Source organism: Aspergillus affinis, assembly GCF_023601865.1.
Source record: "Aspergillus affinis strain CMG 70 chromosome Unknown NODE_87_length_163274_cov_91_156480, whole genome shotgun sequence".
In the NCBI taxonomy this organism is placed as follows: Eukaryota; Fungi; Ascomycota; class Eurotiomycetes; order Eurotiales; family Aspergillaceae; genus Aspergillus; species Aspergillus affinis.
Window position 1 is genome coordinate 132,097 of NW_026515868.1, and position 18,715 is coordinate 150,811.

Below are 18,715 nucleotides of genomic sequence, written 5' to 3' on the forward strand. Positions count from 1 at the left end.
CTGAGCGAGAGTTTAATTTAAAGTAACTCAAGGGAAACATGGTGTTTAAGCGATTCAGAGGGCAGACTTTTGCGTTTATTGTGTTATGTGTGTTCGTCCGGTGGCTTTCATTTTTACTTAGATCTATGTTATCAAGTATTGCGCTTTGGCTGAGATAACACCGTCATTGAAATATACTTGACTGTAGTGGCCCAAGTATAAAAACGCCTCCTAACACTCCGAACCAGAAATATCAAGAGGCCGACCACCCAAGCCCATTCGAGCCAATCATGCCAACGAAGTGTTGTTGTCGTGGGAAAAGTGGCCCTCAATATGTAGGATCTTGATGGTACTATCTAATTTTGATTAACTCTAATATGCGCTAGAAATATTATAGAGGGGATGTTAAATCACTGGGCATTGCAATCACGCGCATGAAAAGAAAACAGACGGCAAGTACAGGGAGATAGGTAACAGATGTGTATAGGAAGGAAACAAAACTTGAGAGAATGAAAAAACAGAGAAGTAAAGTCACCGTAATCCAAGACCGTGAGGGAGCTGTCCGCTGCTGAGACACAGGAAAAGTATCAAGGTCGCGTGCTGATAAGGTCACCACAGGGGAAGGGAGCGAAACGGACTTGTCATCCGAAGACCGCACCAACACTTCACCCCCAACCTTATTCATACTGATCTCCTTAATCAGCTGACGATGATCCCGTATAGCACTGCAGATGAAGTGACATAGCCCGTCCAGGAAACGTTGCATGTCGTCAGCCTGATAGAGATTGGTCGCGTACTGCAGGGACATGCGGAGACCGTCCTGGGGATGATCCATAGCAGCAAGACTCAGCTCACTGGCACTAGGGATGTCGTGCACCTGCACCTCACTAATTGTACAGTCACTCAGCTGGTAGGTGGGGGTCGGCCCGTGCATGTAGTAGTTGACATAGATTTGACCCACTGGGTTATGTGCGCGTGTTGGGGGGAGGCCAAGCGCACGCACGATTTCGAGGAATGGAACGTCGCCGTGGGATAGTGCCTGCAGGCTTCGTTGATGGGTCACTGTTAGCAGCTGGTCGAACGTGAGATCATTGCAGGTCGGATCATGGCAGCGAAGGGGTGTCATATCGACAAAACAGCCGACCAGCTCCTCCGCAGCTGGGTGTGGCCGCGTCCCATTTACCAGCAGAAAGATTATGTCGTCGTCCTGTGTATGCCGGAAGATGAAGGCGCGGAAGGCTGCTATGAGGAAATCTACCGGGGTGACCTGGGTCTCGCGACATAGGCGCTTCATTCGTTGAACCAACGTAGGTGGGATCGGTCCCCCGTGGACATACGCCCGGGCGGTATCCCGAGTAAGCGGCCGCTCACATTGGGCAAAGGGCAGGAGTTTGTGCGCCAAGGGGATGCCATCCAGACACTCCTTCCAGAAGACAAGGTCAGTCTCCAAGGTCCTGCGGATGCGGGTGTTATGCCAGACCGCAAAGTCACTGTAGCTCACTGACGGGGCTGGGATATCTACTGATGCTCTCTGATTTCTGAGAGTGTTGTAAATTTGCGTCCATTGCTGCAACATGGGCTGAGTACTGCCACCATCAATGGCAATATGGTGCACGACACAAATGAGTGCATGTTCGCGTTCAGTCAGATGGACCAAAGTCAGCTGCATCACTCGCCCGCCAGCGATATTCACCGGGGTACTTTTGCAATGGGCGATAGTCCTTGCTAGTAGCGCCTCCGGGTCAGCAAGACCCCGACAGTCGCGAATATCAAGGTCCACACTGCTGTCCCCAGTGACGAATTGCTCGTAGAATCCATCCCTCTCACGATAGCCGGTGCGTAGGATTGCATTGCGCTGCTTCATATGCCCAAAGGCCCGCTGGATAGTGGATGGATCGGGGGATCCCCGCAGACGGCAGACTACCGCCAGGTTTAGGCTGCTTTCGCTCGTGGCTGACCGGTGAGCGAGCCACATGCGGACCTGGTACGGTGTCATCGGAATTGGTTCTGACATATCCGCTTTGCCGATGGGCTCCTCAGGGGTATGGCTTTCATGTAGAGGTTCCGCCGGTCCAGCGTGCGTCGATCTAGTCTGTGCGATTGATGGCATCAGAGCCGTGGCACGGTCGACTAGGTGGGCAATTGACGGGGATGAGAGGATCTCAAATAAGGGCAAGTCTGCCTCGATGGTGCTTGAGAACCATTTGCGGATTTCCATTGCTACAAGGGAATCAAGCCCATATGAAGAAAGCGACTTGGTGGCTTGTATCTGTTCCAATGGGATGACCAGCATTTTACTGATCGCAGTCATGAACGCATGCAACAGGGTGCTCGTTTTGGTGGCGGCATCGGTTGTATCGTGAAGGACTCGGACCAATGGGACTTCTTCCTCGTAACCTTCAGAAAAGGCAGTCCAATCATGGTTAGCATACAAATTGCGCAGTAGGGGCTTGGTGGCCCAATATAAATCGTCACGAGCGAGGTTCAAGCCCGAAATTGTTTCGGGGGCGTTCGCGTTGCAGACAGCCTCCTCCACTTGACAGAGCAACTCATACACATTCACGGCGTCATACCCTAGTCGTTCCATGTCCTTCTGCAGGGTACGATTTTCCGCCACCACTCCAACGCCGGTGATCATACCACAGTTCATGGTTGAGCCTGGCAGTCCCTGCAACCGACGATGTGCCATTAGAGCGTCCACGAAGGCGTTACCCGCACAATAGTTGGCCTGGCCGCGCGTACCAATGATGGCTGACACGGAAGAGAAGCATACAAAGAAATCCAAGGCGATGTTCTTCGTGGCTTCATGCAGATTCATCGTGCCTTGAACCTTGGGCTGCAAACATTGCTGCCATTGTTCGTGGGTCATGGTATCTAGAGGGCCATCCCGGAGGACCATGGCCGCGTGGAAGATACCCGCCAGTCGGGGTAGAGCTTCGATGCACCTCCTAACGTCCGAATAGCTGGCCACATCGCCCTGGACGACAGACACCTGGACGCCTCGTTGCCGGAGGAGGGCGACTGTCGATTGTGCCTCAGGGCGATCCATGCCAGATCGACTGAAAAAGACCAGCTCTTGGGCTCCACGACGGACTAGCCATTCTGCCAGCGTGCGTCCGATACCTCCTAGCCCACCGATGAGGAGGTATTGCTTATCTAGATGTAGTAAACGTTGGCTTCGGTAGCTAGGTGGACGAACAGGCACAAGATCATTCTCTGGATCTGCCGTCAAGATAACTGTATCGTGACGATGTTGCTGGACCATCCCAAAACCCTCAATCAGATCGCGACACGGTATGTGCGGAATGGCAACTGGAGAATGGACTTCTCCTGTTTGTACTAACGTAAGGCAAGCGTGGAGCAGATCAGATGCCACGTCTGTCTGATCCTGACAGATGACCATCATATCCACCACAGAAAACGTGGTATTGCTCTTTACCGGCATAGTGGCCCGCGAGTCAAGGCCCACCCACAGCCCGAACGCTACGAGACAACGCTCTATACCCGCACTGAGGCTCTCATGAACGACGACGTTCACCCCTTTGCCCTTGGTGAGTTGCATAACTTGTTGGATCAGTTGTTCCTCGCCGAGAGAAAGAAGAATGTGGCTACTTTCCATCCCAAAGGACCCTTGGAGAAGCTTCTGCTCCTCTTGAGACTGCACCGTGACAATAATCCGGGTTTGTAGCCGGCGGGCAAATTGTACGGCCATCTGCTTAATTGGCCAAGAGGATATATGGATCAGAATAGTCTGATTTGGCTGCAGACGCGCAAGGGTGACGACAGCGTGGTACGCTGGAACTCCAGCCAGGGCGACAATTGTAGCATCTGAGAGCGGTAGATTATCGGGTACCTTGTGGCAGAGATGGACTGGGCTGCGCACAATCGTGCGATGTGGGCTGTGACCTGGCCGGAATGCCACAACACGATCTCCAGTGCTGAGGGTATCAACACGAGCACCGGTCCGACACACGACCCCAGCAAATGCTCCACCCAGAGACGCATCGTCACTCTCGGTGCCCAAGGTAAGGGCAGCATCCCCGGAACTTAGACTCGATGCTTGCACCTCAATGTCTAGTTCCTCGGCACCGACCGGATCATCCAGCAGAGCCTCATCTTCCACGAACATTAACGTGTCAACATGGTCTGAGTCCCCAGCCACCAGGCGACGGGGCTGATCAAAGTCGAGCTGTTGGAGACGGGGCTGGGAATTGACCCCATTGTATAGCTTGGAGTTGAGATCGTCATCGGCATATACCCGGGGAATCAAAAATATGCCGTCGCGTTCAGAGATTTCATCCTCTCCCGGCACCATGTCTGCATCGAGCAGACGCAGGATCGCCTCAGTACTAGTATCTGGTGTAATATCAATAGTCAACATCCGCAGTGAGGCATTTTCACTTCGAGCAGCGCGTGTCAGTCCAACGATGATAGCATGTTGCGGTTTCGTTGGTGCGATGGTCCCTCCTTGAAGCACCCACATTATCCGCCGTGGAGTGGGCCCTGTCATTAGGGATTGGATAGCCTTAAAATTCTGTGAATCTTCGAGCAGTCGGTCTGCGTCGAGGCTACATAACACCACGATATCACGATGGAATGATGATGTCTCAACGGAACCATCCAACGTAACAAACGACACCTCCGCAGTACCATAATGACTTCGGATAGCCTCAGCCAGATCTTGTGTCCGCTCAGAGGGCTGAGAAATCATAATGATGGTCAGAGGCCTTCGTTCGATGTCAGTGTGTCCCTTGCGCTTGCGCCAGACTGTGTATCCCTGGCTCGTGAACAAAGGTATTAGCCCGATTGGTTCGACACATTTCTCCGTAATGATGTAACCCCCGTCGCGAGCATACTGGACGCTCCTCGGTAAGTCATGCGAGAAGCTAATGATGACCAAGTCAACGCTTTCTGGGTCGGGCTCTCTAAGATCAATCAAGTGTGAGTTGCGCGGCTGTTTCAGCTCGTCGCTATAGCATAGGCCCGGAGGAAACACAGGTGTAATGCTCTGACATCGACGCCGCTCGCTGCCACCACCTAGTAAGGCCAGAAAATCTTTGACCTGCTCCAGGTCATTCGTCAAATGAGCGATGCGGGTATTCGGGTACTGGTGAAGGAAGAGGTCGACGAGTTGTGGCAGGCTTCCGAACGAGGTGCTTCCATCACGAAGCATATTAAATGCCGGACGCCATTGATTACGGAAAAAGAGCGACCGATGGTCTTTCATCTGACTTCTAGCACCCAGGGAGACACATTTCAGTCCCTCAACGTGCAATCTCCGTTCCGTGATTCCGCCTTGGCCCCTGATGACCAAATCATGGACAGTTGCCTGTGGTCCCGGCTGCCGCACAGTCGCGCTCACTAGGAATTCCTGCTGTTCTAGATGGTTGCCGGTAAGGAGGAAGCCTCGGGACAGCCGGAGGGTACGAATGGTCGTAGGCACGTAGGGCTGATCTAGGGGCCGGCCTAGCGTGGACTGCAGCGCAGCGAAGACGAGATGGAAGGATGCGTCCAGCAACGTGGGATGGAGGATAGTATGCTCAGCCACGTGAGAGGTATATTGCCGCGCTGGGAAAACCACAGACCCCAATGCTGACTTCGGGCCCGTCTCCACGGACCCCGAAAGTAACTGGAAGGCCGGTCCATACTGCAGGCCGAGTGTCGAGAGGTGCTGATAGAGCACGGTCGCTGCTGTGGATCCCCACAAGTCACGACGAAGTGCATCGAAATCCACACTGTCCAAAGATAACGGCTTGCGAGAGCCAGCGATGAATCCGATACAATGCTCCACAGACCGTGCATCCTGTGTATAGGACACGATGATGAACTCCCACTCTGTATCCGACCGATGAGTGGGTTTCAATTCCACCATCACTTCCACACCACCTTCCTGGTCATTCAGGAGTAACGGCGCCGTTATGGCGATGTCTTGTAGCTGGATCTCGGTGACCGAGAGTGAGTCAGGCGTGCTGACTACCATAGCCTCCACGGCCATCGCGATATAACCCGCAGCTGGGAAGATGACTAGTCCGTCAATAACATGGTCGCGAAGCCAGGGTAACTCCTGAAGTCGCAGGAAGTTTCTCCACCGAGGGTGCGATGGTATGGATGGCTCAACCAGTGATCCCAGCAGAACATGTCGGTACGGACGATCGCGTTGCGCCTTCACCATCCTCGTCTCAGCCCAGTATGGCTGGTGGTCCCATGCATGACTGGGCATGTCCCGCAGAACAGACCCACGCGGCATTGACACAGGGTGGCCGTGTCCCCCAGCGAATTGATCACTGTTGACGGCGCCCAAGTCGACAGGATATCCTAGCTGGAAGAGCTCGCCCGCCGTGTGTAGAACGGCCTCGTACGCCGGTATCTGGCGGGTTAGGGAAGCCAGATATGGAATATTCAGGTCTAACGACTGCAGCACCTGACGCGACGGTCCTTTCACGGCGGGGTGTGGCCCAATCTCTATCAAGACATCTACGTTCTGTCGATCCTCGTCTAGGACTGTGCCCACGAGGGCATCGGCAAAGCGGACAGTACCAGTCATATTCGATGCCCAGTACGAGGGCCCCATTTTCTGGGTATCGGCCACTCGCGCCGTCACACTGGAAAACATGCGAATAACGGCGGGCTGGACACGGAAGGCAGGACAACTTCCTAGGGCGTCCTCGTATGCGGGGGCCAAGGGAAACATATGCGGCGAGTGGAAGGCTTGAGTGACCGCAAGTACCCGGGCAAAGATCGACCGTGCTGTAAGCCGGTCCTTCAGGTCGACAATTGCGTCGGCATCTCCAGATATCGTCACGTTCGATGAGCTATTCACAGCGCCGATGACCACACGGCCACCATACTCGTGAATTTCCTGCCGTGCTTCCTCTGGGGTAAGGTTTGCCGCCATCATGCCGCCCTTCACGGAGGAGGATGCGGCCGACATATGCAATCCACGGTAGTAGGCCACAATAACACTGCTCGAGAATGATAAAATGCCCGCCGCGTATGCTGCTGCAATCTCACCTGATGAATGACCAACGGTGGCGGACGGCCGGACATTCCAACTAGCCAGCAGATCCACCAGTGAGATTTGCAGGGCGGTGCAGATCGGTTGTGAGAGACGCGTTTCCTGCGCAATGCGAGATTCTTTCTCCGTTCTTAGAAGTTCGGTGACAACTGACCAGTCGGGGGCATGGGGCAAGGCTTGTAGAACCTCATCACAATACTCCAGGCGCTGCCGAAACAGCGGCGACTGCTCTATTAACTGACGACCCATCGCCCACCATTGCGCACCTTGCCCGGTAAACACAAATCCCAACCTTCGCGGCATGGATTCAGGTGGAAGCGATTTCCAAACAGCATCAACCCAGGGCTGAACGAGTTGCACCCGGGGGCTGAAAATAGCGAATGTGCGGCAAGCATGCATCGACCGCCGGGTAGACAGACTCCGTGCTAAATCACTTATATCCGTATTGGGGCGATCATGCAGATACCTTGTCATACGATGGATGAGGAGTCGGCCGGCAGCATCCGAGTGAGAGGTTAGGGGGAGTAGCAACGGCCTCTTGGGGCTCATACCCAGAAAAGACCGTTCGGGGCGAGTCCATGAGCGTGGCCGATATTCTTCCAGGATGACATGGCCGTTGGTCCCGCCATAGCCAAACGAATTGACGCTGGCACGTTTGGGTCCGTGAGTTGACGGCCACTCCAGGAGCCGCTGTGGCACCTCTAGCTTCCACTCCTGAAAAGGAATCTGAGGATTGGGCGTGTCAAAGTTCATATTCGGCGGAATTTCCCCATGTTCCAAGGCCATCGTTGCCTTGATAATGCCCGCTAGACCCGACGCACCTTCAAGATGGCCGATGTTGCTTTTCACGGAACCTATATACAATGGGCTGAGACGGTCTTCCTTCCCGAAGATCGCTCCAATAGCTTGCGCTTCGATGGGGTCCCCTCGCGCTGTGCCCGTCCCATGTGCCTCGACGTATTGTGTGTCGGCAGGATTCAAACCTGCGTTCTTGTATGTTTGCCGGATAAGTGCTTCCTGGGCTTCTGAAGATGGTAAGGTGATGCCCTGCTTGCTGCCATCATGATTCACCAGTGACCCCCGTACCAGGGCACGTATATGGTCACCTTGACTCTCAGCGTGTTCCTGTCGTTTTAGAACGACCGCACACACGCCTTCACCACGAGCGTAACCACGCCCGTCCGCATCAAAGCTGCGAGACTGTCCATCGGGTGACAGCATACCTAGATCGGTCATAATGACGAACGAGTCCTCCAGAAAATGTAAAGCACTGCCCACGACGATAGAAATATCCGATTCTTCGTTCTTAAGGGATTGGAGGCCCATGTGTAGAGCGACAATTGAAGAAGAACAGGCCGTATCAATGGTCATCGATGGTCCATGGAGGTTGTAGAAATAGGAGATGCGATTGGCGAGGATGGAATTGCCCGTGCCGGTGACAGTGTACTTCGGGTAGGAGGCCAGGTCGCGCATGGTCAGCGAGTAGTAGTCGTTGGTAAAGCAGCCACAGTAAACCGAAGTTTGGGAGCCATTGATGTCTTCTATGGGGATCCCAGCGTTCTCCAGTGCCTCATACACAACCTCCAAGAGCAGTCGCTGTTGGGGGTCCATGGCCGCCGCCTCCTTGCCGGAGATGTTAAAGAACGAACTGTCGAAGTCCCGGAGATCCTGGTCGAGGAAGTAGCCATGTCGCGCATTTGTCTATTACTGGATTAGCAAATAGACGCACCACGATAGAAGGCACATTGAAGGCAGAGACTCTGAATTTACCGTTCCTTTATTGGTGCCTTCCGGATGGTAAAAGGCATCCACATTGAACCGATCCCCCGGTATCAGTCGTCTCAAATCCTTCTGCTCGATTATATTATCCCATAGCTGATGGGGATTAGACGCGCCAGCCACGCGACATGCCAATCCCACAATGGCCACCGCATCGCCTCCTAGGGGTGTGGCAACGGAGGGGACCGATGAGGGCTGACTGGATGCCAGGGTTGCGGAGTCACTCAGCTCCGAGCCAGAAGATAAAGGACGCAAATCCAGCTTCATTTTGTTTTCACGGCCTGTGTAAAGGTGCTCGTGAAAAATAAATCGCCGGCCGGAGATAGAATTCGATTTTTATTCCCATCGGGGCTCTAAAGTATTGGGATCGCTTGCACCAGACCGGCCCACCATGGAGGGACTTGCGCATCTCATGGCTGGCTGAAATGCAAAATAGTCCGGCTCGTATGGGAGAAAAGCACATTTCCGGATGCAGACTCTGACATGTTCCCAATAGCGATATTTTGCACCATGGGCTGAAGCCCATGTCCCGTCCCGAACAGGAAAGGGACCCATATTTATGGCTGCACTATCGTTTAATCGAAATTCCCCGCCGAAATGATTTTCTGTACGGGTTATGTTCTGAAGCCCTTACGGGTGGCAGCTATAGTAGCTTTAATTATAGCTATTTTATGGCTATTTTATGCCTCTATAAAACCACTGGTTACAGGGTTGTGTGGTTGAATCGATTGTTTCGTTTTTGAATACTAGAGGCGGGTCTGCTAAACCTCTTTAAATTTATGGGACATGGGTTGCAACCCGTGGTGCAAAATACCCCTAGTGTATTCATCACTATTCTTTACTTTCAAAAGACATCCACGTCTCCGCCTTACGTGGCCCAATCGCGGATGGTGCATGTGCCTCCTTCTCCAACATCTTCGGCCGTCGGTCGGTCGTGATGACGGCTCTTCTTTTCTTTTTGGTTGGCGCAGTACTAGCCGGGGTGGCTACAAACTTCATACACATGCTCATTGGCCGTTCCATTCAAGGGATCGGAGGTGCCGGGATTATGGCCTTATCGTCGATTCTGGTCACAGATATTGTGCCCCTCCGAAAGCGTGGCGCCTACCTTGGCATCTTGAGTTCCATGTGGAGCGTGGGATCTGTCATTGGCCCGGTCCTTGGGGGTGGCTTTGCGCAGAATGTTTCTTGGGTAAGGACGCTACCCTTGCTCAGTTCATCTGAGAAGACAGGCCCTGACTAACTCGGTACTTTCGATGGTTTAGCGGTGGATTTTCTACATCAACTTCCCCTTCATCGGGGTCGCAGGCGTGGTAACCCTCGTCTTTCTCAAGCTCAATCGACCGCCGGCCTCCTTTGCCCACAAGCTTCGCCAGATCGACTATATTGGGATGGTCCTGCTCGTCGCTTCCTTGTGTTCGTTCCTCATTGCGCTGACATGGGGCGGTGTGTCATACGCATGGAGCTCCTGGCATACCCTGGTTCCGTTGCTCGTCGGTGCAATCGGGTTGTGCGTGTTTGTGGTATATGAATTGTTGGTTCCCATGGAGCCGATGATTCCTATGCCCATTTTCCTGACCCCCACGACGTCTGTCTCATATCTGGGTAATTTCACGCAGGGAATCGTTCTGTGGTGTATTCTCTACTACCTACCCTTGTATTATGAGGCGGTGAAGGGCTATAGTCCGGTGATCGCGGGCGTTGCCCTGTTTCCCGAGACATTCACTGTTGCGCCCTGCTCGGTTGCTGTAGGTATTGGCATCAGCATCACGGGTCGGTTTCGATGGGCGATCTGGTCTGCCTGGATCTTCGTTACTCTGGGATGTGGCCTCCTCTGCATCATCACACCGACCACCAGCATTCCGGGGTGGATCTTTCTGAACATCGTGCCTGGTATTGGGCTTGGAATGCTCTATCCCGCGTTGGCTTATGCAGTACACGCATCAGTAGCAGATGCGCACTTATCCATGGCCGCATCACTCACCAGCTTCTTCCGCTCACTTGGTCAATGCGTCGGTGTGGCCATCGGGGGTGTGATCTTCCAAAACCAAATGCAATTGGAGTTACGGAAATCCCCCGAACTCGCTTCTAAGGCCAGAGAGTATAGTCAGGAAGCGACGGAACTTGTATTGGTCCTAGGCGCAATGGAGGATGGGTTGGAAAAGACCCACATCAAACAGGCCTATACCAACAGCCTGCGCATCATCTGGGCCGTTTGCTGCGCGATCTCTGGGGTCGCCTTGGTAGGCAGCCTGTTTACAAGAAAGTATAATTTGAACCGATCGCTCAATACAAAACAGGGATTGAAAAAGGAAGGGTAGCGTTGTGAGGCAAGCCGTGAAGGGAGTTTGGTCTGGGTTCCCACGCCACCAACGGACATCTATCGGTCGTACGATGCGATTTAGATGGAAGATTGATTATCCTGATTCTCATCTGAAAAGAAGAGGTTATATATACAGCGTGAAGTCTAAATTGAATTGTAATCACTCTGAGCTTAAACGGATAAAAAACGGAATAAATGCCGTGTACGAAGCCCTATCATCTACTTACTGCCCGAGCCTCGATTCACAATGATATCTTCCAAAGTAGGTGATATTAAATTTGTCAGTTAGAAAGAGATGGCTTCATCTTGCGACGTAGGCCCGGACGTTTTATCCTCGATAAATCTCTCCAGATTTCCACAAGACTACGTCCTCCAGGCTGAGCTGCTACAGTTTGTAAAGGTCTGGCTAGTTCAGAGTCTTTCTGGTTATATTAGACCCAAAAGCCTGCGCCAACCTCGGCTCCGCTAACCGGTCTTTTTCGAGGATACAGGAGTCATAGCGTTCCCTTATCCAATCGTAAGACGCACTATTTCTTCTGTAATATGGGTGGCATATTATACTCATTTCAGCTCGGCCCTTTGCCTCCAGTATGTTGTAATAGTCCGATTAGTCAAGCTGACCCGCAGTTCTGCGCCTTACCGATCCCTGGTTCACGAGAAGAGTAACTTCATCGTCCGAATAGATAATAAAGTTCTCACGACACGCCTCGGTGGGTCACAATAATCCCACAAGGAATGGTGTAGAGGTCGAGCGATCCAGTCTTTATCAGCGGTTTGCCTATAGAATTTCAGGTTGGAAAGCTTGAGATCCTAGCCTGGCAGAGGCATCTAAGAGGATGTCAAAGAAAGTGAAAACACAAATACAGTTTTGATAGACTTTTTATTTCAACAAAGAACCAGTAAAGCCTCGGGACTCGATCGAACGATCAGAAACTAAATATCAGCTACGTAAATCTAGCCCAGCCTAAGAGATTATGGATCATGCTCACTGGTTTGAGAACAACCCAGTGAAGTAGGCGCTTTCAAATATGAGTTAGTTTTTCACGAACGAGAGGTGAATAAACCAACGAGGAAACCAACGAGGAAAGCAAATATTGTTTTTCAGTATACAAAACGTGGATCAAACCCACAAGCAGACAACTGAAAGGAACCTCCATTAGACAGTCAAACGTCGACTAATCCCCCAGAAAACCGATCCAATCGTTGCGATTCTCAAGACCGGCCAGTGAAGACACTGCTGGGGGGACTTTCCATGGTTATTAACGACAACCATTCCATGTCCTTTTCCGTACCGAGGGAAGGTTAGAGAAAACAACAGATTGCCTGCTGCTGACTCGACCATTCCGTGAGCATAGCGGAGCTGAGCTTCAGTCAATCTTGGGATCTCTGATAGGCTCTGCAAAGACTCTTGTAGCTTAGATTCCTAATCCAATGTCAGGAGCATGGCGATATCCTTGGTCAGCAGTGGGTTTGAAGAAAGTGCTTTTTCAAGATAGTCCACAGAGTTTGTAATAGTGGCGTTTTCGACAATGGACGCGCGTTTCTCTTTGTCATACGAGAATAGATCATTCACCAGTACCATATGATCAGTGGCCTCGTCAATGGGAGGGAAGATGCCACATGGCCCAGTTGCCAGGAACCAGGAACCAGGAACAGGACATCTCTGGCGGTGTGGGGTTCCATAATCTTCCATGGAGATCTGCCGTTGTGCACGGTTTATGATCTTTATGTATGCTTATATAAGTTTTTATGTGCAGCACATTCGACTGCAGAATCTTTCTAGTTGGTCAGAAACGAAGCACTCCGAAGGCATCAGAACCACTGCCGAGCAGACCAGGATGGAAATAGTCCATACTTCTGCTAATCTGCCGCGTCTAAATGTAAATGGTCATACGGGCCATTTCAAGCATTTGTTCAAAACACTGGTGTGAGAATTTTTTTGAGATAGCTCAGGTATTTAGATAAATATATTTCATGTCCTATGTGGAAGAGAAACTTTTAAACGGAACATGAAATTTGTTTCCTTAAATGCTTTAACAATTCCAATATTCGCCCCTAAGAACGAGACGTGAGCAAAGTGCTCTAATTAACTCTTGTGATGATCTACATAGAGAGGTGGCAGATTGACCGAAGTCAGAATCGTTTTCATCCTTGTCTGCTCGGCACCGCTGAATCTGCTGGTTCTGGGGAAGAACCTCGGAATGAGCTGAGCCTTGTATAAAACTTATATAAGCAGATATAAAGTCTAATCAGCAGCTGTGCACAACGACAGATCTCCGTCGAAACGCAGGCTGCCGTAAATCCCAAGTTTGCCGGTATTCTTCCTTAACTTCGGATATGGTTCTGAGAAATCATAATAATCCACGTCATCATTGGGTGACGGGACAAGCCGAGTGAGCTTTTTCGAGGCCTTGTTCAGCACTCTGGCGAAGAGTTGTACTATGTGTTCACGTGAAAACTGCCAGCATGACCCTCTCTTGCCTCGGGATATAGGTGGCTCCATTCTGGAGTTAAACACCCTTAGGTTAGCGTGAATTGACCAGAAGATAGTTACCAGAGCCAGAAAGTTCCAGCGGCCATTATTACCCTTAGAACGTTGAGAAAGACCGCACATGCTACCATGGAGCGAACCATGTGTAAGGTCTTTATTAATTATGGATTTTCGAAAACTACCTGCAGTGGCATATCCTACAAGCGTTAGCAACAGGAAGAGTAAGAGTATGGCGCATCAAAGCTGGCTCTCTGCGCCCGTGGCTGGCTGAAGGCCACAACCCCTGTCTCCCCCGCCCTCCAATGGCTGAATCAACTACAAGGAGCGAAACTGGCCATAACTCTGCCCCTCCTTCTGCTGTCCAACTTATCTTTTCGTCCAAATTTGCTAGGCTTCCTTGCGATTCCAACTCATCACAAAGATATCCCACTATCTTAGGATTCTAGTTAAAAGGCTACTTGAAAGAGGTTCTCAAAGTCCTTCTTCGCCTTCAAAACACGCCCTACAACAGATTTACAAAGGTTGTGAAATAGCTCTATACAACTCGATTCAGTTGGCAAAGGAAAACCACGAATTACAGGCCGCAAATACAAAGGAGAAGGTCAAAAGGAATCGATCTAGACGCCAGATGGCTCCTAAGCAAGGCCTCGCTTGCTGTACAGGAAGCTAGAGATCTAATATCGCAGAGAAATGATTATTTGAATACAGAGGTTGGTCCCTCGAGCTCCTCAAGCACATCTGCACCGTCGACTTCAGGCGTGCCAAGACGTGCACCGCCGACCTGTTCTAATTGTCATATTCAGGGCCATAACAGAGTTAGTTGACTTGTACCTAGAACTGATTAAATTTAATCGAAATTATCGCTTTTGTGTTGTTGGGAATAGATTCAAGTTGTTTAAGCACGGTCGAATTGAGTTGGGTGGCCGACTCAGTGGGGGTGGCCGGCTCGGTAGGGAATTACGTTAACTAGTTAATAACTAATGCTTGAACTGACTCAGCGTGTCTTACATAATGTGTATCCTTCCGTACAGGCGCGTCCTTATTACCACGTGGACACTTTGTCTATCTCCACCCAAGATCTCTCCAGGCTACCTCGTTTCTTGTCCCATGTCGTGGATTCATCTTTAGCAAGCACAACATAACTTCAGAGGCAACAATTAGCCATCTGTTGATTGATAAATCACGATCTTTCCACAGCCTTGACCATTTCAATATACTATCTGACCGCAACTTCGGACTTCGCGTGCTACAACAAGTCAACAATGTCTAGTAAAGTTGAGCTATCGGGAGGCTACTTTACGTCCACACATCATTCTACAACCTATGACTACATTTCGCCACTTAAATTAGATTTAAGTGGTAAACATGTTCTGATCACAGGCGCCGCTTGGGAAGATGGAGTAGGATATGCCACAGCTACGGCTTTTGCGCGGGCAGGAGCGTCTGCGATAGCTGTTGCTGACCTACATGGCGTGTCAAGCGATCTTGTCGCGCAACTGAAGTCAGCTGCAGTACAAGCTGGTCGTCCTGAACCTTTGGTGCTAAGCTGTAAGGTTGATATCGCAAGCCGAGACAGCGTTCAAGCAATGCATGGCACGGTGTCGCAGGGCTTTGGTGGGCGCCTGGATATTATCGTGAACAATGCGGCCCGTATGGAACCGTTCGAGCCGTTCCTTGATTCAGACCCGGATGTGTACTGGCAAACATGGGAAGTTAATGTTCACGGGCTATTCAACATGGCGCGCACATTTCTTCCCATGCAACTTTCAACCCATGCTAACACCAACGGTTCATGCATAATAATCAATGTATCCTCTTCAGGCGCATTGAGCGCTCGGTCGGGAAGCGGAAGCTACCGGAGTTCAAAGCTCGCGATATTAAGGTGGACCGAGTCCTTGCAGTTGGAATATGGTGATAAAGGGCTTTTGACGTTATGTGTGAATCCAGGCGCGATTAAAACAAAGATTAGTGAGGGTATACTGCCGGGGATGGTGCGGGAAGCATTTCCTGACCGTCCAGATATAGCTGGTGATACAATTGCATGGTTGGCCGCCGAGCGCAGGGAGTGGCTAGGGGGGAGGTACGTGAGCTGTCCATGGGATATGGAGGAGCTCATGAAGAAGAAAGACGAAATCGTGGAGAAAGACAAGCTTAAGATGAGAATGGTCTTTTAAGCCACTGCTCATGGTTTACTCCATATAGATTCGTGCTACAGTCTTGGCAGATGATCCTCATAAACGTTTCGGTTAGATTAAAGAGAATAACAATAGGTAGATTTAGCTATTCTCCGCCAGTCATGTCTGGGTAACTTAAAAACTCTCAGTCAAAGAGTTGTAGATTAGCCAACGAGGATCCTATGAGCTGTGAAGTCCGACAGGAGGTCCGGAAGACGTAGGAAGAAGTGCGTTCCCAACTACTGTATAGTACCAGCTTGAGAGGCTCGATAGTATCTAATTACCAGTCAGGTGACCCGGAAACCCCCGAGTCACCCTGAGGCATCCCTTGTTGCTTCGTACAGTTTTTTAGTACAGTATAATTTTATGCATGGTCTCCATTTTACTAGCGAAATTCCTGGATTCCGAAAATTTGCCTAATAAGGCCTAGTCCTAGGGTTCCAGAAATAAGAGAAGAGTGTTAACTTTTGCGTCATTTTTGCAACCGGGTGTACATATAACAGCACTACTTGTTTTAACTTAAACTATGTAAAAACCAGGGCTCTCGCTTCAGCGGAGAGTATCAAAGATATAGAAAACATTATCAGGGGTAATAGGAAGGGGGTCAAGCTAGTTATAAAAATATAGAGAAATCAAGAATAAGAGAAGATGTTGTAAAGTTTTGTTAGATATATTTCGCAGAGCAGATTTCTAAGCAGCGGACATAATTTACAATATGGCTGTAGACTCTTACAGCTAACCTGCTTAAAAGACATCTACACGGCGCTGTGGGCTCATTGCAAGGGAGCATTTACTGGCAAGACTTATGCTTACATATCACTGGTGGCACTTTCCAGCAATAGAAAAGGCCAATCTGAAAAGGTCATACCGCCGCTTCATGAAGATTTTATGGAATAAGACCAATTAAATAATGTCATGATCCGTCCTTTCCTCGGCCTCCACTACTCTCACCACTTACCCATGACGCCGTAACGACTTTGGCTAGTAACTCCACAGATAGCGAGCCCCACAATGCTGTATGAGCCCGCCCCTCTAGGCTGAAGGAGGGAAAAGTGTCATCAAGTGGAGAAACCACCGGAGCTTCGGAGCTGTTGTGCAACTTTAATCAGAGCGCTAGGCCGAAAAAGGGAAAAATGTCATCATGGTGCGTCAATGGTCTATACCGGAATAATGAACGGCAATACACCAAACTATATTGATTGATATTGTCCGTGATCCTCTGCCTCGTACGGTACAGTTCATTCAATATTAACTGGCAGAAGAGGGTAGTTATTTCTATTCATACAACAAGGGGTGATATTAAATTGGAGTGTAGAATTTCATGCTTCTTTTTTGTTCCTCCCGCACGTCCAGCATCAGTGAACCTAAGCAATCTCGGCAAGTATAAATTAGAATGGACACTTCAGCAAGGCCGGCAACGCCAATGGCGTAACGCCATTGCAGTGATACCAGTGTAATTTTGGAGCTCTAAAGTGGCTAGGCCTGGCGACAGTTTGAGTTTGGGTCCAACATCAGGAACGTGGACCATGTATGCGCTGAAAGCGTCAACTTCCACCTATTCGACGCATCTTTGATTTCAAATCAACCCGAAGCATGGCCTTTCGCTGAGAAATCAAAATGTGTCTGGAAGCACATGACGCAAACTAATAGTAGGGATAGAAAATATAAAAAGGGGCGACAAGTCAAGCAGACTTGTAAAAGCAGACTCTTTATTTTCTTTTTACCATCCATCAAGACTTCCACAATGTCCTCCTCAAAGCTTATCGTTATCATCGGAGCCACTGGCAATCAAGGCGGCTCTGTGGCGAACGTCTTCCTCGAGGAACCAGGTTGGAAAGTTCGCGCCTTAACTCGAAACACTTCGAGCACTAAGTCCCAGGCCCTGGCAGCCCGAGGCGCTGAGGTTGTTCAAGCTGACATTGACACACCTGCCACACTATTGACAGCGTTTGAAGGCGCGAACGCCATCTTCGCTGTGAGTGACTACTGGGGCTTATTTGGTGATCCTGCCAACAAGGACAAAGCGCAGCCGGGCCAGCCTCTGAATGTGTGGGTGGCTGAGCACGAAACACAACAGTTGAAGAATATTATCGACGCAGCCGCCAAAGTCCCGAACTTGGAGCGATTTATATTTTCCTCTCTGTCTGACGCTACGAAATGGTCAAAAGGGGTATACACTCATGTGTACCACTTTGACTCGAAAGCCAAGGCGGCAGAGTACGGCAGGGAAACATATCCGGACCTCTGGGCAAAGACCAGTATCTATCAAGCAGGACTTTTCTTGAGTAACTATACCTCGAAGAACGGGATGAGTCCACCTATCAAGGCAAGCATTTCCGAGAAAATTTCTATACTTAGCGAATGAATTTAACATCTTTCAGAACTCCGATGGAGTAGTTCAATTCATCGGGCATATGGAGCCAGACGTCAAAATCCCATTTGTTGCCGCCGAGGAAGATTCCGGGCCCTTGGTCAAAGCTCTCATACAGGAGCCCGCTGGAAAGAATCTCATTGGCTACCGAGAATGGCTCACTACGCGCGAGCTAGCATCGGCATTTACAAAGGCTACAGGGCTGCATGCAGAGGTTGTCACTTTGCCGAAAGGGCACTTTCCTCCATCTATTTCAAAAGAATTGAAAGCCCAGCTTGAAGACAACATGGGCTATTGGAACGAGTTCGGGTATGAGGGTAGAGATGACCCTACAGTTATTCATCCCCGCGATGTAAGTGGATCTTCTCTTGATAATGTCGCGAGTAGCTGCTTATATGTGGATTTAGTTGAAGTCGCCCCCGTCTCTTGATACAGTGGAAGACTACCTCAAGAAGCAGGACTGGACGAAGGTATTCGGTTCTTAAGAAATATTTCGAAGCTGCCACACCGTGTCTTACAGACAGTTAAGAAGTTTTCAATCCCAAACCTCTTCGAAACAATGCGAGTCGAAACTTAGATTAGT

At 50.3% G+C, this 18,715-nt stretch overlaps 4 protein-coding genes across 4 annotated transcripts; 3 read left to right on the forward strand and 1 right to left on the reverse strand.

Moving 5' to 3' along the window:
- Window positions 1–370: 370 nt before the first annotated feature.
- On the reverse strand, window positions 371–9,040 carry KD926_010839 (polyketide synthase; the record flags this gene model as incomplete). Its single annotated transcript, XM_053103243.1, has 2 exons — window positions 371–8,695; window positions 8,765–9,040. 2 exons carry the CDS (start codon window positions 9,038–9,040, stop codon window positions 371–373), a joined length of 8,601 nt encoding a protein of 2,866 aa, XP_052953401.1.
- A 736-nt stretch (window positions 9,041–9,776) lies between these two features.
- On the forward strand, window positions 9,777–11,094 carry KD926_010840 (uncharacterized protein; the record flags this gene model as incomplete). Its single annotated transcript, XM_053103244.1, has 2 exons — window positions 9,777–9,965; window positions 10,039–11,094. The coding sequence occupies 2 exons, from the start codon at window positions 9,777–9,779 to the stop codon at window positions 11,092–11,094; spliced, it is 1,245 nt and encodes a 414-aa protein (XP_052953402.1).
- A 3,755-nt stretch (window positions 11,095–14,849) lies between these two features.
- On the forward strand, window positions 14,850–15,761 carry KD926_010841 (SDR family NAD(P)-dependent oxidoreductase; the record flags this gene model as incomplete). The annotated part of the gene is made up of 1 exon (XM_053103245.1): window positions 14,850–15,761. The coding sequence occupies one exon, from the start codon at window positions 14,850–14,852 to the stop codon at window positions 15,759–15,761; it is 912 nt and encodes a 303-aa protein (XP_052953403.1).
- Window positions 15,762–17,505: 1,744 nt separating this feature from the next.
- Window positions 17,506–18,709, forward strand: KD926_010842 (NmrA/HSCARG family protein; the record flags this gene model as incomplete). The annotated part of the gene is made up of 4 exons (XM_053103246.1): window positions 17,506–18,019; window positions 18,120–18,484; window positions 18,540–18,602; window positions 18,653–18,709. 4 exons carry the CDS (start codon window positions 17,506–17,508, stop codon window positions 18,707–18,709), a joined length of 999 nt encoding a protein of 332 aa, XP_052953404.1.
- Between the last annotated feature and the right edge of the window lie 6 nt (window positions 18,710–18,715).